At 32.3% G+C, this 27398-nt stretch overlaps 2 protein-coding genes across 4 annotated transcripts in view; one reads left to right on the forward strand and one right to left on the reverse strand.

The window, feature by feature from the left end:
- Positions 1 to 27398, reverse strand: part of LOC143063886 (FIGNL1-interacting regulator of recombination and mitosis-like) — a 132246-nt gene that overhangs the window by 84704 nt on the left and 20144 nt on the right. For all 3 annotated transcript variants that reach the window (XM_076236316.1, XM_076236314.1, XM_076236315.1), the window contains exons 7-9: positions 4964 to 5050; positions 1669 to 1744; positions 1008 to 1092 (exon numbers count right to left, since the gene is read on the reverse strand). In XM_076236316.1, the coding sequence (XP_076092431.1) occupies positions 1008 to 1092; positions 1669 to 1744; positions 4964 to 5050 (248 nt within the window). The remainder of the gene's footprint in view (positions 1 to 1007; positions 1093 to 1668; positions 1745 to 4963; positions 5051 to 27398) is intronic.
- On the forward strand, positions 10731 to 27209 carry LOC143063883 (uncharacterized). Its single transcript, XM_076236310.1, has 5 exons — positions 10731 to 10856; positions 12480 to 12550; positions 17332 to 17533; positions 25439 to 25551; positions 26954 to 27209. The coding sequence occupies exons 2-5, from the start codon at positions 12524 to 12526 to the stop codon at positions 27185 to 27187; spliced, it is 576 nt and encodes a 191-aa protein (XP_076092425.1). The 5' UTR covers positions 10731 to 10856; positions 12480 to 12523; the 3' UTR covers positions 27188 to 27209.

Here is a 27398-nt window from a genome sequence, read left to right on the forward strand (position 1 = left end):
TAAAGATAAAGAGAAGTGATTTGTTTTAATATAAAGTGAAAAAATGTTACTTGCAAGGTAAATTGTCTCAAACTGTCGTGTTTTTAGAAATAAAATGATCATTGAACATCGATCGTAAAATTCCGTTCGTCGGGAAATATGTGACAATCAACACGGGTACAGAATTGCTGTAGTTTCTATATAATGTCACTAGTTGATAATTTCAATGGTCTTAACTTTAAAAAAAACTTGCAAAGTTTCGTTTATATCTACCTGCAATATAGGTTTTAACAATAATACACACGGAAGCGTAATGTAAAACTACAGAAACTTGTCAGCTGTTCATTTACATATTTTTATTTTAAAAAGTTGTATACCAAATATGATCAAATATCTTAACCATATTCGATTTTATTAATTCTGAATGAACATGTTCTCTGCATATAACAAAAGGGTGACTTCTAAGCAAAAGGCAGATGATGGAAGTAGAAGTTTTTTTTCTCAGCCTAATGACTTCTATTAATGAAAAGGGGAATACACCTTCCTCTTCACTGTCAGTAAAAGCAGATGTCATTGCTTCTCCTAATCCCAACCTAGCTAAAGTTTTAGCAAGTGATAACAGCAAGCACCAAGTTTCTGGTTTCAAAGACAATTAAGTGGCTGACTGAGTTTTCATGGCTTACAAATGTTAAAGGGGGTATAAGCAAAAGAGGATCTTTTGTGTTTAAAATCAATTTATTTCATATATATATATATATATATTCTTGTAATTCATTATTAAATACTCTGCATTATCAAACACATAACATAAAGCATTATAATTCATATTGCATGTCATGGATTAATGACTGATTGCTTCAGATCACAAAAGTTCACTCTAAAAAAAGAGTTACGCGCCCTTGAATTTTGCGCCTTAAAAAAATCCTGGGGAGAACACTGAGGATATAGTCTCCGTTGCTGTAACTTAAACATCATTACATATTATTACAGTTATCAGGAATTCAAATAAATATGAATTAAATAATTACTTGGATATGGCTTTCCATAATGTGACAACCAGTTTAACATCAAGGGAGGTAACTATCTGACAAACTTCAAACAATCCATAGCATACTGTAAAGAGAAAAAAAGGTATAATATATGTGAATGTATTTTTAAAAATAATGAAAATAAAAATAATCTTTTTCCTTGATATACTTTGATGAAAATCAAGTTAAAAAGACAAATGAAAGGGAGACAACTATAACAAGAATCAATTGAAACTTTTAGTGGTTGTTTCTATATGGTTAGGTGTCCTGACAAATTTCTGCTTATAACATGTGTACTAGTCATAAAATGTATAAAATATATGTGCCATTTATAGAAACAGTCATTAAAAAAATTAATAGTGAAATCTATTTATGAAGTTATGAATTTCCAAAATAAATAGCTAAAATATGTCCATCAATCAGATTGAAAGTTAAATTAGCAAGGGCAAAATGTATATGTCTTGAAAATAATATGTTAGTTAGAATGAATTCTGTTCAGCCGTTTTCAGGGAGTTTCAGATTGACAAAAGTGTGATCCCTAAGTGTTGCTACAGCTAGACACTGGTCAGGAAACACAATAACAAACACTTACCACAGCAAACACTCCCTAAGTGTTGCTACAGCTAGACACTGGTCAGGAAACACAATAACAAACACTTACCACAACAAACAGTATCAATATCTTTGTCTGTCACATTTCCATCTACTGTCAATTTATCTAACAAGTTCAGAAAGGCCTATAAAAATATATATGTATGTGAGTTTGCCATATTATATATCACCCCTAATTTTGCATGAAGGGGGTGTGTTGCTCTTGCTTTAGTAGTTCTAAGTGTTGCTCATTGTCCTTTTTGATTTTTCAGTGTCTGTGTTGTATATATCGGCAACAGACTTACATCCAATTCATTTGAAATTTGATGGATAGTTGTCTCAATGTAATTCATACCACATCTCCTTATTTTTATATTGTCTATCATTTGTCATGAAAAACATTTCAATTTCAAAATTTGAAAATTTAATTGACTGATGGTTTACTAATTTGACGATATCTTACTGTCAGTTAAGAGCTAATTACCAATCACTTTTGTGTGGTGCCTTATCTTTTGATATATAGTTTGTCAACATATTTTATAGGAGTAACACGATAGGGGTCACATGTGGAGCAGGATCTGCTAAACCTTACAGAGAACCTGAAAACACCCCTTGTTTTTGGTTGGGTTTGTTGCTCAGCCTCTAGTTTTCTATGTTGTGCTTTGTGAGCTGTTGTTCCTATTTTTGTTGTTTTTTAGTTTTTTATCCATTGCTTTTGTCATGAACATGAAAGTATATTTCATAGTTTTTACATCAAATGAGACACATGACTTCAGTCTTCTCAAATCTGGCAACACTTTTAATTTTTGGGTTGGAAATGCATGTTTTCTTTTATTTTTTATAGTCTGATGTTTTTGACTACACAAATCATGTGTCAAAATTTGACTCATTAAAATAATTTTGTTCTCCAATGAAATTATGAAGTTGGTGTATTTATTTGGTGGTTCAATATACTTTTAAACTTTGTTACAAATAAAAAATTTGTAAATTTGTGAGAAAAGAAAATTAATTGATGACTGAATTTTTTTATCAACTGATTTATTGGTCAACAAATGATGATTTAAAAAAAAACCAAAAAACAACAGTTAAAGAATTCATTGACCTGTTAAGGGTACAAAAGAGCAACCTATACTCTAGAATACAATTATACTGTTCTTGCTTAATATAAAATCCACAAATAGATTTTTTACACCTATGTTTCCTGGAAAAGCCCAAGTGATATGATTAAGTATTAGGTAAATGATACAATATCCTGGTTGTTTGATCAAAACTGACAAAAAGAAAGTATTTCCACATATGTACTCAGATGAACTTCCTTACAGGCTTGGCTAATGGATGCATGCTTAACATTTAGTGTTCAAGTTCAGATCATGCAGATGTTTTACCTTTTGTGTTCAAAATTTCAAACAAAATAAAAACAAGAGTGCACACACTGAAATGTCTCGCCTTCTAGACTAATCATTGATATTATGTTGATAGTCCTAAGTATAAAGCTAAGCTTTATTACAACTGTCACATAAACTTAACATTAACCAAGATAACTAAACAAAAACCAATAAACCTTGAAAATGAGGTCAAGGTCAGATGAACCATGCCAGGCAGACATGTACAGCTAACAATACTTCTATACAACATATATAGTTGACCTATAACTTATAGTTTAAGAAAAATACACCAAAACACAAAAACTTAACACTGTGCAATGAACCGTGAAAATGAGGTCACGGTCAAATATAACCTGCGCGACTGACATAAAGATCATAAAATATTTCCATACAACAAATATAGTTGACCTATGGCATATTGTATTAGATAAAAAGACCAAAACTCAAAAAAACTTAACTTTGACCACTGAACCATGAAAATGAGGTCAAGGTCACATGACATCTGCCCGCTAGACATGTACACCTTACAATCATTCCATACAACAAATATAGTAGACCTATTGCATATAGTATGAAGAAACAGACCAAAACATAAAAATTTAACTATAACCACTGAACCATGAAAATGAGGTCAAGGTCAGATGACACCTGCCAGTTGGACATGTACACCTTACAGTCCTTCCATTCACCGAATATTCTAGCCCTATTGCTTATAGTATCTGAGATATGGACTTGACCACCAAAACTTAACCTTGTTCACTGATCCATGAAATGAGGTCGAGGTCAAGTGAAAACTGTCTGACAGACATGAGGACCTTGCACATATCAAATATAGTTATCCTATTACTTATAATAAGAGAGAATTCAACATCACAAAAAATTTGAACTTTTTTTTCAAGTGGTCACTGAACCATGAAAATGAGGTCAAGGACATTGGACATGTGACTGACGGAAACTTCATAACTTGAAGCATCTATATACAAAGTATGAAGCATCCAGGTCTTCCACCTTCTAAAATATAAAGCTTTTAAGAAGTGAGCTAACACCGCCGCCACCGTAGCCGGATCACTATCCCTATGTCGAGCTTTCTGCAACAAAAGTTGCAGGCTCGACAAAAATCTGACCACATATGTACTCAGATGAACTTCCTTACAGGCTTGGCTAATGGATGCATGCTTAACATTTAGTGTTCAAGTTCAGATCATGCAGATGTTTTACCTTTTGCATTCAAAATTTCAAACAAAATAAAAAAAATCTGACCACATATGTACTCAGATGAACTTTCTAACAGGCTTGGCTAATGGATGCATGCTTAACATTTAGTGTTCAAGTTCAGATCATGCAGATGTTTTACCTTTTGAGTTCAAAATTTCAAACAAAATAAAAAAAATCTGACCACATATGTACTCAGATGAACTTTCTAACAGGCTTGGCTAATGGATGTATGCTTAACATTTAGTGTTCAAGTTCAGATCATGCAGATGTTTTACCTTTTGAGTTCAAAATTTCAAACAAAATAAAAAAAATCTGAAAGTGCATTTGTTTATGAATATCTATCTATCAATGGAATTTTTTTTTTTCTTTAATGAAAATTTTATAAAACAATATCTTTTTTAAATGAAAATAAGAACATGTGATATGAGTGCCAATGAGACAACCCACTCTCCATCCAAGTCAGAATGTGTAAAAAGTAAACAATTATAGGTCAAAGTAATAAGCTTTGGCTCACATCGAACAGCAAGCTATATAGGGCCCTAAAATGACTAGTGTAAAACAATTCAAACAGGAAAACAAAAATATCTTTTCCTATGTTGGCTTGTTTCTTTAAATGTCAGTGACATTCAGTTGACATCTATCTATTTGAAAACAAAGTAAGAAATTAAGGAAAAGGATGTTAAGTGATCAAACATGAACTGAGGAATGTAATTTTGTGTTTTACAATACAGTATACAATGAATATATACTTATTAATAAATTTACCATTTGTAAGCTGTGGGCCTTCCTGAACAATGCAGACAGAGGTTCTGACACATGAACCAATAATTCTCCATACAGCTCACTGCTTCCCTGTAGCAAAAAAAAATTCCATATAGAAATAAACTTAATAATAACAGATATCTCAAGAAAACTTCATGTTTTGGACCATCAGCTTGCTCTTTAGTCTTTAATAACACAATTTATAACCAGTGATAAACAATTTCTTTACAGCTCTTCTATAAAAGCATGCAAAGCAAACCTTTGATCAACTTGCTTGGTATGTTTGTTTGGATGTTTGTAAACAACAGGTAGGTAGTCTATACTGGAATTCGATTGAACAATAAGCATTAACTTCATTTCATGTCAATTTATATTGTCCAATCAAATCCCAGTATGTATAAAACAGACTGAAACTCCGCCTAACTATTGTTTGCAAACATCCAAGCAAACATATCAAACAATTTGATCAAAGTTTTGTTTTGCATGCTTTTATAAAAGAGCTGTAAAACAAGATGCAATCAATTGACAGTATTACTTGTAAGTGTTCACCGACCATATTCAGTAAACCTGACAATGATGCAACAATGTTATAGCCACTAACATACATATACACTGAATTACAATATTGTGTTTCTGCACATGTTACATTTTCCCCCATGTTCTTTTTTTAGCCATATCTGCCATCTTGGTAGACTGAGTCATACAGGATTATATAGGACACTTTTTTAAAACTAGATAAAGAAATGTTTTAGAGGAGAATTTGAAGATTTTTGTAAAAGTTAACAACGATGGTAAGTGATTAGAAAAGCTGACTTGGTCCTGTTGGCCAAGATAGCTATCTAAAGGGGTCAACTGGGCATATTTATGTTACCAAGTTCATGCATTTCTTTAAGAAAATGTAAAGTGAAGAGATTTACAGGACACACAGATCAACATTATACTGGTAAAAATATCATAAACCATTATCATTTTGACATTCATATACAGGTGAAAGAAAATGCCTTCATTTTGATCATCTATTCTGAAATGGACATGTTCAAGTTAATAACTAATAAGAGAAAATTTACACACTCTGCAAAACAGATAATTATGACTTTTTAAGGTCTTTCCTCTAGGCGAGGAAAGACCTTATTGTGAGATACTAGTTTCTGCTTCCTTTTACTATCAGATCATTTAATTTTAATTCAAGTGTATACCTGCAGGCTATACAGGTCTAACAATTTTAAAATGTTAAACTTAATATATGTGGTCTACATAAACATATATATAATGTTTCAAATAATTTACATATAAATCCTCTAATTTTTATTTTTAACCTAAAAGTTAGAAGAAATGGTTTTGATTTTAATTGTATATTTCTTCAGTGAAACACTATCCTTCTATGTCACACCAGTATATCTGATACAAAAAAAAAGATACCATGTATATTCAATTACGTTTTTGTTTATCAATGAAACTGAGAATGGAAATGGGGAATGTGCCAAAGAGACAACAACCCGACCATAGAGCAGACAACAGCATAAGGTCACCATTAAGTCTTCAATGAATAGATGTGAGATATAAATGTCAATGAAACTTGGGACATAAAAAAATCAAAAGACACCTAGAGATCGCATTACAGCCTTCAACAAAAGATGACTAGAGAATAAAGCAGCCTAAAAAAAATTGTGAATATAAATTCAATAAAGAACATCAAATATATATCCCATCATTGTATTTCATTTTTTTTTCTTTTTGAAAATTCCTTTTTTTCTCTATTTTGAAAAAAATATACAAATTACTTGCAAATATATTATAACTTCTTACTGAATCCCATTATCAATTATAAATTCAAGGTTGGTGAGTGAGCTGGATTTTGTAAAAAAAAAAAAGGTGGATACCCTTTTGAAAGCTGTTGTTTTTGCCAATTTTGTAACCAATCTACAAAGAAATATCTTTGAAAAAAGAACTATAGGATATACTTTATATGGGGACATTAAAAAATCATATGTCAAGAGAAACTGACAATGCCATGGTAAAAAAAAGTAGACAGAGTGTCACATAGAACTTAATGACTGAGCGACCAAAACTCCTTCAAAAACTTGAGGTGATCTCAGCTTTCCCAAAAGGATTAGAAAAGTCCTGCTCCATAAGAGCTACCCAAAAGAAAACATTTATTGCTGTAGAAGTTTATGAGAGACCAGTAAAAAATTACCAAGATTCTGGTTTTTTTTTATAATTTTGACTTAGTAAGTTAGTAGTCTTTAAGCAGTAAAGTAGAAAGTAGACTACATTTTCTGAAAACTCCTCAACTAAAGTAATATGTTTTCTGCATGTTTGCAAACTTTCTGCTCTGCTAAAAATCCTCCCACTCCACCAAATTGCCTTTTTTTTGGAAACCCTATATTTATTCCTCTAATTTTTTTCCTGGCTTCAGTCATTTTTTTACAGAGAACAACATTAAATAAAAGAAGAATGTGTCTGCAGACATGACTGACCCCACTCAGCTTTGCAATTTTCTATGTTAAAAAGAGGTACTATAGAATCGTAAAGAATGTGTCTGCAGACATGACTGACCCCACTCAGCTTTGCAATTTTCTATGTTAAAAAGAGGTACTATAGAATCGTAAAGAATGTGTTTGCAGACATGACTGACCCCACTCAGCTTTGCAATTTTCTATGTTAAAAAATGGTACTATAGAATCGTAAAGAATGTGTATGCAGACATGACTGACCCCACTCAGCTTTGCAATTTTCTATGTTAAAAAGAGGTACTATAGAAAATTTCAAATCTGTCTGCGTGTTGTGGTTTTTAGCATTTTGTATGAGGCTTTCAAAATATAACCACTTAAGGGGCAAAGTGTGGCATTCAATGTTTTGTTTTATTACAAAGTTGAAATCAGGCTACATTTTGGCGAAAGTGATCCTGATCCTTTCACAAACACGAATTTCTAAGTTTTATAAACTTTTCAACATGAATTTCTAAGTTTTATAAACTTTTCGAAAGCGACTCTGTGACTAAGAGCATAGGGAATTTTACAATACCATTTTAGTTGACTTAATTAAAGGTAAATTGGTACATTATTACATGGTACAAGGTAAATCTGTAATTAACATACAGTTCCTTGAATTTGATAGTCCTTTACTGGTTATTAATACATACTCTTTGTAAGGTTCAATAATTCAACCATTTTCAAACAGTTAAGTCAATTTAACTTTTGAGATCATATCTAAACTATATGCACTACTACAATCCAGTTATGTAATATAAATACATTCATTGAACAAATTCCAATGAAACTTTTTGTAAACTAATTTTTTCTTCTTCAAATAAACTAATGGACTTTCAATAAAACAACACTAATTTTTCAGAAAAATTAACTTTTCTATTTTTAAAATGAATTCTTATAAAAAGTTGTGTATAAAATATTTGTCAATTGAACACCTAACTAATGAATGATTCCAAAGTACATAATCTATTTTAATTTTTAAGATATAAGGCAAAAAACACAAAAAAAATGGAAATAATCGACATTAAAAGTCAATAAATCTCATAAAAAGTTGTCTGATAAATTCAACCATCAGACTTCTTTGTAGAACTTGTTTTGCTGATAATTTTTTGCAATGGAAAGTTTCTTTCTATCTATTATAGTTTACTAGATAATATACAACTAAAGGCTCTTAAGAGCCTGTGTCGCTCACCTTGGTAAATGTGCATATTAAACAAAGGACACAGATGTATTCATGACAAAATTGTGTCTTGGTGATGGTGATGTGTTTGTAGATCTTACTTTACTGAACATTCTTGCTACTTACAATTTTTTCTATCTATAATGAACTTGGCCCTTAAGTTACAGAGGCAAATATTTTGTAAAAATTTACAAAAATTTACCAAATAAATGAAAATTGTTAAATATTGACTATTAGGGGCAATTACTCCGGGGTCAACTGACCATTTTGGTCATGTTCTCTTTTTTGTGGATCTTACTTTGCTGAACATTATTGCTGTTTACAGTTTACCTCTATCTATAATAGTAATCAAGATAATTATGAACCAAAAACTGCAGAATTTCCTTAAAATTACTATTTTGAGGGCAGCAACCCAACAAAGGGTTGTCTGATTTCTCTGAAAATTTGAGGGCAGATAGATCTTGACCTGATTAACAATTTTACCCCGTCAAATTTGCTCTAATTGGTTTGGTTTCAGAGATATAAGCCCAAAACTGCATTTTACCCCTATGTTCTATTTTCAGCCATGGTGCCATGTTGGTTGGCAGGCTGGGTCATCAGACACATTTTTAAACTACTGGTAGATACCATAATACTGATTGTGACCATGTTTGGTTATATTCGTTGCAGTAGTTTCAGAGAAGATTTTTGTAAGATTAAAAACGTTTGTTAAAAATCTACTATAAAGGACCACAACTCCTTAAGGGGGTTGATTGACCATTTTTGTTATGTTGACTTATTTGTAGATCTTACTTTACTGGATATTATTGCTATTTTTGTTTATCTCTATCTATAATAATAATCAAGATAATAACCAAAAACTGCAAAATTTCCAAAAAATTACCAATTCAGGGGCAGCAACCCAACAACAGGTTGTCCTATTTGTCTGAAAATTTCAGTGCAGATAGATCTTGACTGATGGACAATATTACCTCATGTCAGATTTACTCTTTATACTTTGGTTTCAGAGATTTTAGCCAAAATTTTCTTTTTACCCCTATGTTCTATTTTAAGCCATGGTAGCCATCTTGGTTGGTTGGATGGGTCATTGGACACATTTTTTAAACCAGATACCCTAAAGATTATTGTTGCCAAGTTTGGTTAAATTAAGAGAATTGTCACAGGCTACAAACAAGAATGTGTCCACAGTACACGGATGCCCCACTCGCACTATCATTTTCTATGTTTAGTGGACCGTGAAATTGGAATAAATTCTCTAATTTGGCATTAAAATTAGAATGATCTTATCAAAGGGAACATGTATACTAAGTTTCAAGTTGATTGGACTTCAACTTCATCAAAAACTACCTTGACCAAAAACTTTAACCTGAAGCGGGACAGACAGACGAACGAACAAACAGACGGACAAACGAACAGACGGACGAACGAACAGACAGACAAACGGACGCACAGACCAGAAAACATTATGCCCCTCTACTATCGTAGGTGGGGCATTAAAATAGAATGTATCCATAGACATGTGTGAAATGCCATGGTTTCATGTTTTCTACTTCTTCTTCTTTTGGTATACAATATTCCATCGATATCTGATGATTACATATTATTCACATATGTGAACTATTTCCAAAATTTGGCTTTCTATAAATTATGTAAAAACGTGGATATGCATTTCTTATAAACCAAAGAAGTTTACAATAATCTAACACACTTTGAAAAGTAAACTATGTCAGTAGCTGTAACCAATTTCTGCAAAATGTGCATATCATATTATCTATATTATATGTAGGTAAAGAATATCTTATAAACCATGGGAAAAACTTATATGGTCACGGTTTTCCACATGCTAACACAATATATCAATTATATGCTATCAGTAGACATATAATACATGTCAATTATACTGTTATCAACTTAAGAAATTCCAAAAGAATTAAACTCAACAATTAATATATACAATTCAGATATTGTTATGTAACACAAAATCGTATTTTCAATAAATCTTGGGGTTCTACATTTATCAATGGGAATTCCTTTATTGAGAGCCCCATGCACTCCTACACACAGTTCAAGATCGACCAATCAGAATCTAGTAGTATCTTATCTGTAGTAATACATAGTATATATTGACAGGTTAAAAAAGTGTATTTCTGTTCTAATTAATATATATTTGTATCTACATTTTAACATTTAATTGCAAGTGGACATTCAATGCATGCTGCAATTGAAGGTAAATATTTAATAATTTACTTTTCTGAGTGTTGTGATCGACAAAGTTTTGTTAAAAGGTAAGATTAAATGCATGACTACATTACTCATCATAAACAGTTTAGTTTAAATGAATGACAGCTGATTTTAAGTAAACAAACATATCTTTGGTTAATATTTACGTACTGTTACTTCACACACAAAGGATATTCACTGATACAAAAATGCAACACAAATGTCGATACATTGTACAAATGAAAACATGCAGCTAAATTTTGACACAAGGTCAATTATAAATACATTGAAAATAATATATGAACTCTGAAATTTACAATTAAGTTAAATTATAATTTAATCTGTTGCCAGGATCTTTCTTTTACAAAGAAAATTTAGACCATATCATTTAAAAATCTATCGCCACAAAAGACAACAACACTCCAATTTTCACCAATGGTATTGGTTTATTAGGTCGATTTGTTTTGCCAGCAGGAGTGTCTAAAGAATAAAAACATATTGTTCATTTTCTTATAAAACGTGTCAGATGCATGCTCAATCAAGACAGAAGATTATCATTTTATTGGTCTATTTCATCTAAGGTTTAAAGTTTCTAATTTTCATTAAATTATGACTTGAGATGAATTAAATTTTTAAATTCAGTCTGACTGGAAATATTTTATATCTTATAGACTAATGTACCCATATAATGTCCCAACATTCACAAGCATCAAAGGTTGTTGACCCCACATGTCACTATACAAAGGTGACATTTTCGTGTAAAATTAAAATCAATTCTAAATCTTCTACCTTACTTATAGAGGAGATGTGACAATATTTTAATCATATTTCATCATCAAACTTGTCATTTATCATTCAATAAGATAAAAAAAATAAAAAGAAATTTTCCTTTTATAAAAATAGAAAATTAGGAATACAATATATTACTATATCTATGAATGAAAAATGATATGCTAAGGTACTGTTCTGTATATATGAACAGTACTAAGATTTAATTTACTTGTTAATGGCAATCCAGTTAAAAAAAATTACAAAATTTAAGAAGACAATCTTTACTTGAAAAAATCGTTCAGTACAACAAACAACAATATACAGCTGACATACTGTTTCAGGGGCGGATCCAGCCATTTTAAAAAGGGGGGGGTTCCTAACCCAGGACAAAGGGGGGGTTCCAACTATATTTCCCCATTCAAATGCATTGATCGTCCAAAAAAAAGGGGGGTTCCAACCCCCGGAACCCCCCCTCTGGATCCGCGCCTGTGTTTCTCAATTATTATATAAGTTCTTGGTATCTTAAATTCTAGTTTAAGGTATCAAATAACATATAAATCCTGACAAGAAACACTGTCTGCATCTTTTAAAAGTTAACAATCAATAACTTTAGCACTTATTCAGACCAGGAAGCTGCCTGTATTCAGAGGCAATTAAGGGGGAATTATGTTCAATATTTAAGTCACTGGCATATCTGCTGGAGGCTATATGTTTTTGTTGGAAAGAATATTTAGAAGACTTTCTGGAAGTTTTTTACTCCCATGCCTTCAAAGCAAAATCTGTCTTAAATTTTAATGCAGCAAAAACTGCATGCAGCAGACGTCTCAAATATCCTAACAGAATTTTATATGTTTTACAGGTTATCAGTTGAATTGTTGAAGTATTGATTCAAAATAGTCTACAATGGAAAATGGAATAGACATGATAGAGGTATTTAATAATTTGTGTTGAAAATCATATACAATTTTCATACCAGATAGATTGTCAGTCATTGGTTAAAAAAAATCCAGTGATCTAGGATTTAAAAAGTTAACCTCCTCAAAAACTCCTACAAAAGTTTGTATCTTATACAAAGTAAAAATTGATGTGTCTGGCAGAATGACAGAAAGACTGAAACCCAGCCACAAATATTGGCATAGGGTTGTAGTATTTTTTAATATTGAACTGAAAAGGTTTTGTGAAGACACTTTTTACAGACTTTTTAATCAATGTACACTGTGTTGAAGGCTGTATCTTTACCTATAATGGTTTATTTTTTTAAATTGTTACTTGGATGGAGAGTTGTCTCATTGGCACTCATACCACATCTTCCTATATCTATATACATCTCATTTAATATTTTCTACAAGAATATTTTGTCTACTTATAGTAACATTTACAACTCATTTTTAACATTAAAGAACAGATGTTTAAATGCAGTCTATATTGAATCCCAAATGAAGAAAGTATACTCTCTCTTAACTTACTTTGATTTACTTTGACAGAGTCATTGAAACTGCATTATAACTTTCAGTGAATCGAATGTCAAGCTTTATTCTTTTTTCCTTTAAATTGGATAAAATTTTCTGAAACCTTTTGGCTGGGGGAATAAAACTTAAATGTAAAAAAAATCATTGTAAGACATAATGACTATATTTATGGTGACTTCAGTAGATAAAAGTTATATGATACTTCAAATTAAGTTGAATAAGTGAAATATACTTGAATTAAGTTTTACTATATATAAAACCCATGTACATGGACTTGAATTCTTGTTTTCCTGTACTCTAATTCAGGCAACAGCTTTTCCGTTTGCAGTGACCTTAACCACTAGACCTCTCAATAGTACTTCAGCTGTTTCATTCAAAACATTTCTGCTAGTTGTTTTATTTTTACTGTGCAGTGATATTGTTTGCCTTAAATTACTGGAGTATAAACTTGCTTTTTCCCCTGGAGAAGAATCCCAATTTGAAAATCAAAAAGCTGATAGCTCTGAGGTGGAAGAAGGTGAATAAAAGGTTACTTGAATTACCATAAAAGCAGCTCATATAACCCAGCATGCTTTGTTTCATTATCGTTATGACATATTTTTTTTCTTCAAACAAGAATGTGTCATAAGTACATGGATTTACCATCCATACAATCATTTTCTATGTTCAATGGACCTTGAAAATAAGGAAAAATCTTTAATTTGACAGTAAAATTAGAAAGATCATATGTATCATAAGGAACACATGTGTACTAAGTTTCATGTTGATTGGATTTCAACTTCATCAAAACTACCTCAACCATAAACTTTAACCGGAAGCAGGACGGACTGACAGACCAGAAAACATAATGCCCATAAATGGGGCATAAAAATAGTAAGACTTGTTACACACATGCCAACTTTTGAAAGTTCCCATGGGGGTTTTTAGTGTGCAAAAACAATTTTAGAGGTTACAATTTTTAGCAAAGTGTTCTGCACGATCTGGATTGTCTAGAAAAAAGTGTCATATTTGTATGATGAGCTTACATACCTTTTTCTTAAGTCTGTTTGAATGATTCTAGTTATTAAATCAGTAGAAAAGATGAACATGTAGCTAGCAGACCAGGGTTTATTTTCTTGTGTAAAAATATATGATGCTTGTTGAAATTTTCAATTTTGAATTATGCACAAAGATGGACCTTTTGCAGGTTGGGAACAACACTCCAAATGAGGGGTAACTCTCATTGGAAGAACATAACAACCCACTGTAAAAAATGAGCACCTTTATATTCATATAATTTGATGAAACTTTCCCAAGAACTATGCATCTTTCAAGTATTAAATGGTCAAAACATGTCAAAAGAATTTTGTGATGTTTCTAAACTTTTATCTTCTTTAATAATTTGACCCGTTGTTCCAAATATAATGAATTTTCCCACTTTTGAGTTAAAAATCTTAAAAATTTTCTTTCTTTTTTTTCAACAGTAAAATGACCCCTTGTTTTGGGGACAGTCCTTCATTTCAAGGGACAACACTCATAATGGGGGGTGGTTGTCCCAACCTGTTTGTTGGTCTTTCTGAAAAAAAAAATAGTACATTGTGCCTGGGAACAGTATTTATTACATTGGTTGCAATGAATTACATTGATTTCCCAGTTAAAAAAAACCGATAATTTCACATGTGAAATAAACGTGGTTATTTCACTCTCTGACGTCATACAACAATAGGCGTTGTCAAGACGTTGATAACGGCGGATCAAAACAAATTGTGAATACGTAGAAAAAAATATAGTTCCTTACATGTTTTATACTAATTTCTTTAAAAAAGCCATTTGCCAATGTAATAAAAAGAATAACTAATTAAAGAATTCAAATATCGAAAAATATTCAACTCGTGACCGAACAACACTGATAATTAACTCATGCGCTACGTGCATTCGTGAATTAATGTGTTGTTCGGTCACTCGTTGAATATTTTTCTCTATTTGAATTCTTCCATTAGTTATTCTATATATATATCTACTATATATGTTCCTGATTTAATTGAATACAAAAATAACGTATTATGTCAATAAATTAGTGAAAGAACTACTATTCAGTATTATCTTTATGGTAGTACTGCAACATTGAATTTTGTCAATCAGCCATGCTTTTATCCTTAAGCTGTGTAAGAACCCTCTTTGCAGATGAAAATTCACTTGTTCACGATTTTACAACTAGATGAAAACAACAAAGTTCAAAATCTAGCATGTTAGAATAATCTTCAGAGAAAACGTTTTTGATTGGCTTATTAATTTGATCATGAGAAACACAGAATTTGATTGGCTGAACACGATTGTTTTACCTTGGGAACGAAATAGGAACAGATGATTTTCACTAAATCGTGTTTTAGAGGTTTTTTTTAACAATATCCTTAATATTAATATTTTTTAATAAATGATAATTGATAAAAGTGAATAGAACGAACACAGGGCGAATGTATTATATGGTGGAAAGAACTCAGGACGAACAGACCAAGGGCAAACATGTAAACAGGGCGAGTCGACCCGATACCAAATTCATGCATGCGTACTACAAATATCTATATTAAAAACATCCGGTTGCAAGTAAAACAAACAATGTTCATGTAGATGAGATGAAATCTAATAATTTACATAAATAAAAGGGTACATATTTACGATGGTGATTGTTTTTCAATCCTAATTTACAAATTAAATGATTCAGATGCTTAATCATGTGTAAAAATCTGTGTCAAGAATTGGAAGTTGTAATGCACAGAAACGGATGCAGCATACGGAGGTTCAATGATTTTAAAGTCGGCACCAAAGGTCTTCAGAAGACTTGAATTCTTCTTCCACCAAAAAAATGGCTTAAAATTAATCCCAAAAACAAACAGTGCAGTCTCAGTAGTAATTGTGCATGAATACAACCAGAGAAACACTCATTTAAACATTTGTCATGCCTAAAATGACTATATGTGCAGATTTGAGGGTCTATTTATGTATAATCATGACAATAAGGGGTCTTATTTCAAATGAGGATTTACCTCTTAAAAGAGGCAAATTGAAGTTCCAGTCAAATTCTTGGTTTATTATAAACTTCCCAATTTGATAAAAATGACACATATTTTCCCCATAAAAAAGGGTAGAGGTAGTTTTGAAAAGAAGCCAACAATATCACTGAATTATGGTGAAAATGCAATAGTATCAGGTTTGCAATAATATTAAAAATTAATATTTTTACAATTAATCAGTGATTCTTAATATATCATTATATTCTGGTACATTGTATCACCTAAGTTGAACAAAGGTATACAGAAAAACATATCAATTAACATTACATTGCATTGTACTTTTGTTGAGGAAGCATTAAATATGAGTTATATTACAACGGTATGATCAGTATAGCCAACAGGTTAACATCAGAGACAATCTAGTTTGTCATTTATAATTCTAATAAATTGGCACAATTTTTGAAGTTTAGATTTCTGTTTTTGGTTCATAATAGCATTAAATTTTAAAACATTACAGTTTGTTAGGTATTTCTTGTCAATAAGTATAGTGCTCTGTCTGTCAGTGGACTGCTGCATTCCATTACATAGTGGTATTCGTCACCTATAGCAATTCTACACAAAGGACACTTTCTCTGTTCTCAGGGAATGTAATAATATATGCATGTATCAATTTCTTCATTTACAGTTTATAGATATAAGAAGATGTGGTATGAGTGTGAATGAGACAACTCATTATCCAAGTCACAATTTGTAAAAGTAAACAGTATAGGTCAAAGTACGGCCTTCCACACAGAGCCTTGGTTCACACCAAACAGCAAGCTATAAATTGCTCCTAAAGTTGACTAGTGTTAAACCATTCAAACAGGAAAACCAACGGCCTAATCTACTGAACATCAGGTTCCTAACTGAGGATAAGTACAAACAAATGCAGCGTTAAAATGAAAATTGCAATCTAAGACGGTACATAACATTACAGGGAGATAACTCTTTATAAATCAGCTATAAATCCAATCACATTCTATTGTTAAGGAAATATCAAGCTTCTCAATGATTCAAAGTGTGTTTGTCAAACTGCTACATATTCAAATAAAAACGCTAAGGTCTGTCATTTAAGTTTTTTGAAGTTTTCATATTTTTGTCAAAGGATCCAAGTAAATATTTCGTCAAAATTTTATGAAAGTTAAACGATCAAAATTGATTTTATTCAAGAAGAGTGGTACAACCTTAAACGATTTTTTCTAAACATTTACAGAATAAAGAAATCACTACTGCAGAAGAATGGAAGAATGCAACACAAGATATTGAGTCTGATAACCATGATCAAACATATCCTGTACAACTCCTGTATTGGAACACTCACATAGATAGCTCTCTTGATCCCCGTAAAAATGGATACCTAATGGTAACAGATGAAGGAAACGTCTGTAGCAATGGAAATAAAAATGACTCAAGAAGTAAGTATCTCAACATAATTCATGATTGTTAAATTTCGTACCTTTGATTTGAAATAAAAAATAACATCATTACAAAAGAGAGGTAACGATTGAAAATTTAAAATTCATAAAAGGTTCCATGGAACTCTGTGTCTTGCCTGTGATTGTTGCTGTCAGTGTATAAGTGTTATGTTGACTTTAAAAGTCAGTCCATTTTCTGAAGATGTTATTTTTTGTATTTAGATATAAGCTCTGTCCAAGTTTCATAAACATCCATAAAGGTTTACAAATTTATCATGTAAAAAAAAGTCCATCAATCAGAAAAATACTGTAAATGAAATCCCTATGTTAGTCTTTTGCAACATAAATTTTACAGACTCGACAAAAATACATACCATACAAAACAGTTTTTGACTGTGCAGAAATAATTTAATATACAACTAAAATTGAGAATGGAAATGGGGAATGTGCCAGTAGAGACAACAACCCGACCATAGAAAAACTAGAGGGTCCAAGGACCCTGTGTCGCTCACCTGATATTTTTATTTACAATTGTTGCATGATAAATGCAACTGTTGTACTGTCATTTAGTTTCAGAGATATAATACTAAAAAGTGCATTTGAAACCTATGTTTTATTTCAGCCATGTGGGCAGGCCGGGTCATCATACACAGTGGTCCCTGGATATCCTAGTGGTGATTTAAACCAAGTTTGTTTAAATTCAACAGTTGTTTCATGGGAGAATTTTTGTAAAATTTATCTAACAAGAAATGCAAAGTAATGAGAAAGGTGTGAAGTAGTTTTGTTGTTGCGCAACCCCCCCCCCCCCCCCCCCCCACTTTGCCAAAAAAAGCAAAAAGGTAATAAAAAATTATCATATAAGGGCATATATCTATCCTATTCATGATTTCTGCAAAATTCAGTTGATTGTGCAAGGGTTGTATAGCCAGCTGAGGTCGTTAAAAACTCTCTTTCTTTTGTTGTTGCAGATAGATCTTGACCTGATAAGCAATTTTACCACATGTCAGATTTGCTCTAAATGCTTTGGTTTTTGAGTGATAAGCCAAAAACTGCATTTTACCCCTATGTTCTATTTTTAGCCATGGCGGCCATCTTGATTGGTTGGCCGGGTCACCGTACACAATTTTTAAAGTAGATACCCCAATGATGATTGTGGCTAAGTTTGGTTTAATTTGGTCCAGTAGTTTCAGAGGAGAAGATTTTTGTAAAAGATAACTAAGATTTACGAAAAATGGTTAAAAATTGACTATAAAGGGCAATAACTCCTAAAGGGGTCAACAGACCATTTTGGTCATGTTGACTTATTTGTAGATCTTATTTAGCTGAACATTTTTGCTGTTTACAGTTTATCTCTATCTATAATAATATTCAAGATAATAACCAAAAACAGCAAAATTTCCTTAAAATTACCAATTCAGGGGCAGCAACCTATCAACGAATTGTCCGATTCATCTCAAAATTTCAGGGCAGATAGATCTTGACCTGATAAACAATTTTACTACATGTCAGATTTGCTCTAAATGCTTTGGTTTTTGAGTGATAAGCCAAAAACTGCATTTTACCCCTATGTTCTATTTTTAGCCATGGCGGCCATCTTGGTTGGGCGGGCAGGTCACCGGACACAATTTTTAAACTAGATACCCCAATGATGATTGTGGCCTAGTTTGGTTTAATTTGGTCCAGTAGTTTCAGAGGAGAAGATTTTTGTAAAAGATAATTAAGATTTACGAAAAATGGTTAAAAATTGACTATAAAGGGCAATAACTTCTAAAGGGGTCAACAGACCATTTTGGTCATGTTGACTTATTTGTAGATCTTACTTTGTTGAACATTTTTGCTGTTCACAGTTTATCTCTATCTATAATAATATTCAGGATAATAACCAAAAACAGCAAAATTTTCTCAAAATTACCAATTCAGGGGCAGCAACCTATCAACGGGTTGTCCGATTCATCTGAAAATTTCAGGGCAGATACATCTTAACCTGATAAACAATTTTACCCCATGTCAGATTTGCTCTAAATGCTTTGGTTTTTGAGTTATAAGCCAAAAACTGCATTTTACCCCTATGTTCTATTTTTAGCCATGGCGGCCATCTTGGTTGGTTGGGCGGGTCACCGGACACAATTTTTAAACTAGATACCCCAATGATGATTGTGGCCAAGTTTGGTTTAATTTGGTCCAGTAGTTTCAGAGGAGAAGATTTTTGTAAAAGTTAACGCCGGACGACGACGGACGACGGACGACGGACGACGGACGACGGACGACGGACGCCGGACGCCAAGTGATGAGAAAAGCTCACTTGGCCCTTCGGGCCAGGTGAGCTAAAAACAACAGCAGAAGGTCACCAACAGGTCTTCAATGTAGCGAGAAATTCCAGCACCCGGAGGCGTCCTTCAACTGGCCCCTAAACAAATATATACTAGTATAGTGATAATGAACGCCATACTAATTTCCAAATTGTACACAAGAAACTAAAATTAAAATAATACAAGACTAACAAAGGCCAGAGGCTCCTGACTTGGGACAGGCGCAAAAATGCGGCGGGGTTAAACATGTTTATGAGATCTCAACCCTCCCCCTATACCTCTAGCCAATGTAGAAAAGTAAACGCATAACAATACGCACATTAAAATTCAGTTCAAGAGAAGTCCGAGTCTGATGTCAGAAGATGTAACCAAAGAAAATAAACAAAATGACAATAATACATAAATAACAACAGACTACTAGCAGTTAACTGACATGCCAGCTCCAGACTTCACTTTAAACTGACTGAAAGATTATGATTTCATCATATGAACATCAGGCACAATCCTTCCCGTTAGGGGTTTAGTATCATACCATCATAACATATATGAGAAGAACATAACCTGTGTCATGCCAACAACTGGTTTTTGAATAAATGTGTTTAGTTCCGATGCAAAGACCCTATAAGTGAATCAATATTAACGCCAAAATATGCAATCTTTAATGACCTGACAACAGTATCGTAACTATATCCCTTCTTAATAAGTCTATTCAAAGGTTTTAACGCTATTCAACTATTTATATATAGTAAAATATATTAAAATACAAGGAACAAATTTTAAACTAAGGTTGAACAGTTATTGTTGTCCTTCTAAATTTGACATCTAAGCAGGTAATTAGAATTTTACATTATATTTTTAAATTTTAATACATAATTGCAAAACTACCATTTTAACATAAAGGTGTAATAATTTGAAAATAAGAAAACTAGAGGCTCTAAAGAGCCTGTGTCGCTCACCTTGGTCTATGTGAATATTAAACAAAGGAAGCAGATGGATTCATGACAAAATTGTGTTTTGGTGATGGTGATGTGTTTGTACGTCTTACTTTACTGAACATTCTTGCTGCTTACACTTATCTCTATCTATAATGAACTTTGCCCAGTAGTTTCAGTGGAAAATGTTAGTAAAAATTTACAAATTTTATAAAAATTGTTAAAAATTGACTATAAAGGACAATAACTCCTTAGGGGATCAATTGATCATTTCAGTCATGTTGACTTATTTGTAAATCTTACTTTGCTGTACATTATTGCTATTTAAAGTTTATCTCTATCTATAATAATATTCAAGATAATAACCCAAAACAGTAAAATTTCCTTAAAATTACCAATTTAGGGGCAGCAACCCAACAGCGGGTTGTCCGATTCATCTGAAAATTTCAGGGCAGATAGATGTTGACCTGATAAACAATTTTACCCATGTCAGATTTGCTCTAAATGCTTTGGTTTTTGAGTAATAAGCTAAAAACTGCATTTTACCCCTATGTTCTATTTTTAGCCATGGCGGCCATCTTGTTTGGATGGCCGGGTCACCGGACACATTTTTATACGACCGCAAAATTTGAAAAATTTTTCGTCGTATATTGCTATCACGTTGGCGTCGGCGTCGTCGTCCGAATACTTTTAGTTTTCGCACTCTAACTTTAGTAAAAGTGAATGGAAATCTATGAAATTTTAACACAAGGTTTATGACCACAAAAGGAAGGTTGGTATTGATTTTGGGAGTTTTGGTCCCAACATTTTAGGAATTAGGGGCCAAAAAGGGCCCAAAAAAGCATTTTCTTGGTTTTCGCACTATAACTTTAGTTTAAGTTAATAGAAATCTATGAAATTTTGACACAAGGTTTATGACCACAAAAGAACGGTTGGGATTGATTTTGGGAGTTTAGGTTTCAACAGTTTAGGAATTAGGGGCCAAAAAAGGGCCCAAATAAGCATTATTCTTGGTTTTCGCACAATAACTTTAGTTTAAGTAAATAGAAATCAATGAAATTGAAACACAATGTTAATGACTACAAAAGGAAGGTTGGTATTGATTTTAGGAGTTTAGGTCCCAACAGTTTAGGAATTAGGGGCCAAAAAGGGACCCAAATAAGCATTTTTCTTGGTTTTCGCACCATAACGTTAGTATAAGTAAATAGAAATCTATGAAATTTAAACACAAGGTTTATGACCATAAAAGGAAGGTTGGTATTGATTTTGGGAGTTTTGGTCCTAACAGAATAAGGGGCCCAAAGGGTCCAAAATTAAACTTTGTTTGATTTCATCAAAATTGAATAATTGGGGTTCTTTGATATGCCGAATCTAACTGTCATGACTGTGTAAGTAGATTCTTAACTTTTGGTCCCGTTTTCAAATTGGTCTACATTAAGGTCCAAAGGGTCCAAAATTAAACTTAGTTTGATTTTGACAAAAAATGAATCAGTTAGGTTCTTTGATATGCTGAATCTAAAAATGTACTTAGATTCTTGATTATTGGCCCAGTTTTCAAGTTGGTCCAAATCGGGGTCCAAAATTAAACTTTGTTTGATTTCATCAAAAATTGAATAAATGGGGTTCTTTGATATACCAAATCTAACTGTGTATGTAGATTCTTCATTTTTGGTCCTGTTTTCAAATTGGTCTACACTAAAGTCCAAAGGGTCCAAAATTAAACTTAGTCTGATTTCAACAAAAATTGAAATCTTGGGGTTCTTTGATATGCTGAATCCAAAAATGTACTTAGATTTTTTATTATGGGCCCAGTTTTCAAGTTGGTCCAAATCAGGATCTAAAATTATTATATTAAGTATTGTGCAATAGCAAGTCTTTTCAATTGCACAGTATTGCGCAATGGCAAGAAATATCTAATTGCACAATATTGTGAAATAGCAAATTTTTTTTTAATAAGAGTTATCTTTCTTTGTCCAGAATAGTAAGCAAGAAATATCTAATTGCAAAATATTGTGCAATAGCAAGATTTTTTTTTAATTGGAGTTATCTTTCTTTGTCCAGAATCAACTAAATCACTTTTTACTACCAACTGATAAATTATAATAAATAACATTCAGTGATAACAAGCAGTTTTTTTTACATCTTAATATTTTATGATGTATTTAAATGAGTAGTTATTGTTGCAAACTCCATTAGAAATTTTAATTGAGATTAGTTTTGGAATAAGGGAAAGGGGGATGTGATTAAAAAAATTGGGTTCAATTTTTCTCATTTGAAATTTCATAAATAAAAAAGAAAATTTCTTCAAACATTTTTTTGAGAGGATTAATATTCAACAGCATAGTGAATTGCTCTAAGAGAAAACAAAAATTTTAAGTTCATTAGAACACATTCATTCTGTGTCAGAAACCTATGCTGTGTCAACTATTTAATCACAATCCAAATTTAGAGCTGAATCCAGCTTGAATGTTGTGTCCATACTTGCCCCAACCGTTCAGGGTTCAACCTCTGCGGTCGTATAAAGCTACGCCCTGCGGAGCATCTGGTTTAAACTAGATACCCCAAAGATGATTGTGGCCAAGTTTGGATTAATTTGGTCCAGTAGTTTCAGAGGAGAAGATTTTTGTAAAAGATTACTAAGATTTACGAAAAATGGTTAAAATTGACTATAAAGGGCAATAACTCCTAAAGGTGTCAACTGAACATTTCGGTCATGTTGACTTATTTGTAAATCTAACTTTGCTGAACATTATTGCTGTTAACAGTTTATCTCTATCTATAATAATATTCAAGATAATAACCAAAAACAGTAAAATTTCCTTAAATTACCAATTTAGGGGCAGCAACCTATCAACGGGTTGTCCGATTCATCTGAAAATTTCAGGGCAGATAGATCTTAACCTGATTAACAATTTTATCCATGTCAGATTTCCTCTAAATGCTTTGGTTTTTGAGTTATAAGCCAAAAACTGCATTTTACCTCTATGTTCTATTTTTAGCCATGGTGGCCATCTTGGTTGGATGGCTGGGTCACCAGACACATTTTTTAAACTAGATACCCCAAAGATGATTGTGGCCAAGTTTGGATTAATTTGGCCCAGCAGTTTCAGAGGAGAAGATTTTTGTAAAAGATTACTAAGATTTACGAAAAATGGTTAAAAATTGACTATAAAGGGCAATAACTCCTAAAGGGGTCAACTGACCATTTCGGTCATGTTGACTTATTTGTAAATCTTACTTTGCTGAACATTATTGCTGTTACAGTTTATCTCTATCTATAATAATATTCAAGATAATAACCAGAAACAGTAAAATTTCCTTAAAATTACTAATTCAGGGGCAGCAACCTATCAACGGGTTGTCCGATTCATCTGAAAATTTCAGGGCAGATAGATGATGACCTGATAAACAATTTTACCCATGTCAGATTTGCTCTAAATGCTTTGGTTTTTGAGTTATAAGCCAAAAACTGCATTTTACCTCTATGTTCTATTTTTAGCCATGGTGGCCATCTTGGTTGGATGGCCGGGTCACCAGACACATTTTTTAAACTAGATACCCCAAAGATGATTGTGGCCAAGTTTGGATTAATTTGGCCCAGCAGTTTCAGAGGAGAAGATTTTTGTAAAAGATTACTAAGATTTACGAAAAATGGTTAAAAATTGACTATAAAGGGCAATAATTCCTAAAGGGGTCAACTGACCATTTCGGTCATGTTGACTTATTTGTAAATCTTACTTTGCTGAACATTATTGCTGTTACAGTTTATCTCTATCTATAATAATATTCAAGATAATAACCAGAAACAGTAAAATTTCCTTAAAATTACTAATTCAGGGGCAGCAACCTATCAACGGGTTGTCCGATTCATCTGAAAATTTCAGGGCAGATAGATGATGACCTGATAAACAATTTTTCCCATGTCAGATTTGCTCTAAATGCTTTGGTTTTTGAGTTATAAGCCAAAAACTGCATTTTACCCCTATGTTCTATTTTTAGCCATGGCGGCCATCTTGGTTGGTTGGCCGGGTCACGCCACACATTTTTTAAACTAGATACCCTAATTATGATTGTGGCCAAGTTTAGTTTAATTTGGTCCAGTAGTTTCAGAGGAGAAGATTTTTGTAAAAGTTAACGATGACGATCGCCAAGTGATGAGAAAAGCTCACTTGGCCCTTTGGGCCAGGTGAGCTAATAAAAGTAAGGTGCGGAATAATTGCCAATACAACAACTATGCATCCAGATTCAAAAGACACATATATTAAAGTCACATTTCAACTTCAACAATGGGCATGAGCAAAACCCCATACTGTATAGTAAGCTATATAGAGATCTCAGATAATATAATGGGAAACAATTCAAAATAAATGCAGGATGTCATGTGTCTATGGACCACATATGCCCTTTCTTGTTTCATAACATTTGGTTGAGGCAAACTTAATTTAGAGAACGGAAACAACAAATTTAGCAATTTGCCCAATTATAAAGGGGCATAACTCATTTTTAAAAAATAATCTTGTACAAAAAATTATCCTAATTCAACAAAGCAAAAGTAAATCTCAGTGTTGATAGCAAATTAAAAAAAACCCACATTTTTCAGAAAAAAAAAAGCTAATTTCATAATTATACGATGTACTGATAGAATAATAACAATTTTTTTCCAGCTTTATTTGATATAGTCCATGATGTCCTAACTGATCGCTATCGTTTAATATGCAAAGGGGGAGACTGTAAAGGTTATATACTGTACATGATAGGTCATGATCTCAAAGCAAAGGTGAGTCTTTACATCGTTTTATATGTAAAGGGAGGGACTGTAAATAATACTGTACACGTTTTGTATTTAATGTAACATCTGTATAATACATGCAGTGAGAAAAAAATCATGTTATTTTTTACAAATGTGGTGTTTATTTATAAATTATGAACGCTCAGAATTATACGTTTACAACACTCTTATGCTAGAAATTTTAAATGTTCATTAAAAGACTCATTCCAAATGATTGGTAATCTAAAATATCATACAGAATTCTCAAATGTTTATACTTATCCCATATTGATTAAAAATTACACAAGAGTGCACACACTGAAATGTCTTGCCTTCTTTACTAATCATTGATATTATGTTGATAGTTCTAAATATAAAGCTTAACAACTGTCACATAAACTTAACATTAACCAAGAAAACTAAACATTGACCAATGAACCATGAAAATGAGGTCAAGGTCACATGCCAGGGAGACGTGTACATCTAACAATTCTTCCATACAACAAATATAGTTGACCTACTGCTTACAGTTTAAGAAAAACAGACGTAAACACAAAAACTTAACACTAAGCAATGAACTGTGAAAATAAGGTCAAGGTCAAATAAAACCTGCGCAACTGACATAAAGATCCTAAAATATTTCCATACACCAAATATGGTAGACATATTGCATACAGTATAAGAAAAACAGACCAAAACACAAAATCTGAACTGTAACCACTGAACCATGAAAATGAGGTCAAGGTCAGATGCCAGTTGGATAAGTACACCTTACAGTCATTACATATATGGATAATACTAGACCTATTGCTTATAGTATCTGAGATATGGACTTGACTGCCAAAACTTAACCTTGTTCACTGATCCATGAAATGAGGTCGAGGTCAAGTGAAAACTGTCTGACAAGCATGTGGACCTTGCAAGTTACGCGCATACCAAATATAGTTACCCTATTACCGGTACTTATAATAAGAGAGAATTTAACATTACAAAAAATGTTAACTTATTTTTCAAGTAGTCACTGAACCATGAAAATGAGGTCAAGGACATTGAACATGTGACTGACAGAAACTTCGTAACATGAGGCATCTGTATATATAGTATGAAGCATCCAGGTCTTCCATCTTCTAAAATATAAAGCTTTTAACTAGTTAGCTAATGCCGCAAATTTAATTTATCAAACAGTTTATGATCAATGAATTTCTTATATGACAAAAAGAAGAAAAAAAATTTCATGCCACTGCCGCCATAGGCTTCGCCGCATCACTATCCCTATGTCAAGCTTTCTGCAACAAAAGTCACAGGCTCGACAAAAAATATTATCTTACTTATAGCAGAAATTCTAAATATTTACTGTTGTAGTCTTCTTTGAATGAATGTAAAATGTAATGCAATATCTTGTTCTTTACAGAAATGGAAAATAAAGGATTCTGTGAAAGATACATCTGTATTTTTCAATTTCCGTTCAAAACATAACAATGACAAACCACCATGGAAGATTAGTTCATACAGTGGTGTACCACTTCAGTTCAACTCTAATGGAAATTTCCTCACTGAAAAGCCAGGAAATGACACTACAGATTACACTGATCCATATTATTTCATTCCATTTACTGCTCATACAATGCATATTTCTGCTGTCTGATGAAATTTTCATGGATTTAAAATTTTGTGGTTTTGTCTCTAAAATTGATTTAAAGGGGATCTTTAATTCAGAAATTATTGCGTGCATTTATTATTGGGATTTTGTCATTTTAGACTTAAATGCGACTTTAATTTTTACAATTTTGAGAAGAACCCTCTTTAGTTCATATAAAATATTTCATAATACGAGTTTATATTATTGAGTTTACATC

The sequence above is a fragment of the Mytilus galloprovincialis genome, chromosome 2, assembly GCF_965363235.1.
Source record: "Mytilus galloprovincialis chromosome 2, xbMytGall1.hap1.1, whole genome shotgun sequence".
Lineage (NCBI taxonomy): Eukaryota > Metazoa > Mollusca > Bivalvia > Mytilida > Mytilidae > Mytilus > Mytilus galloprovincialis.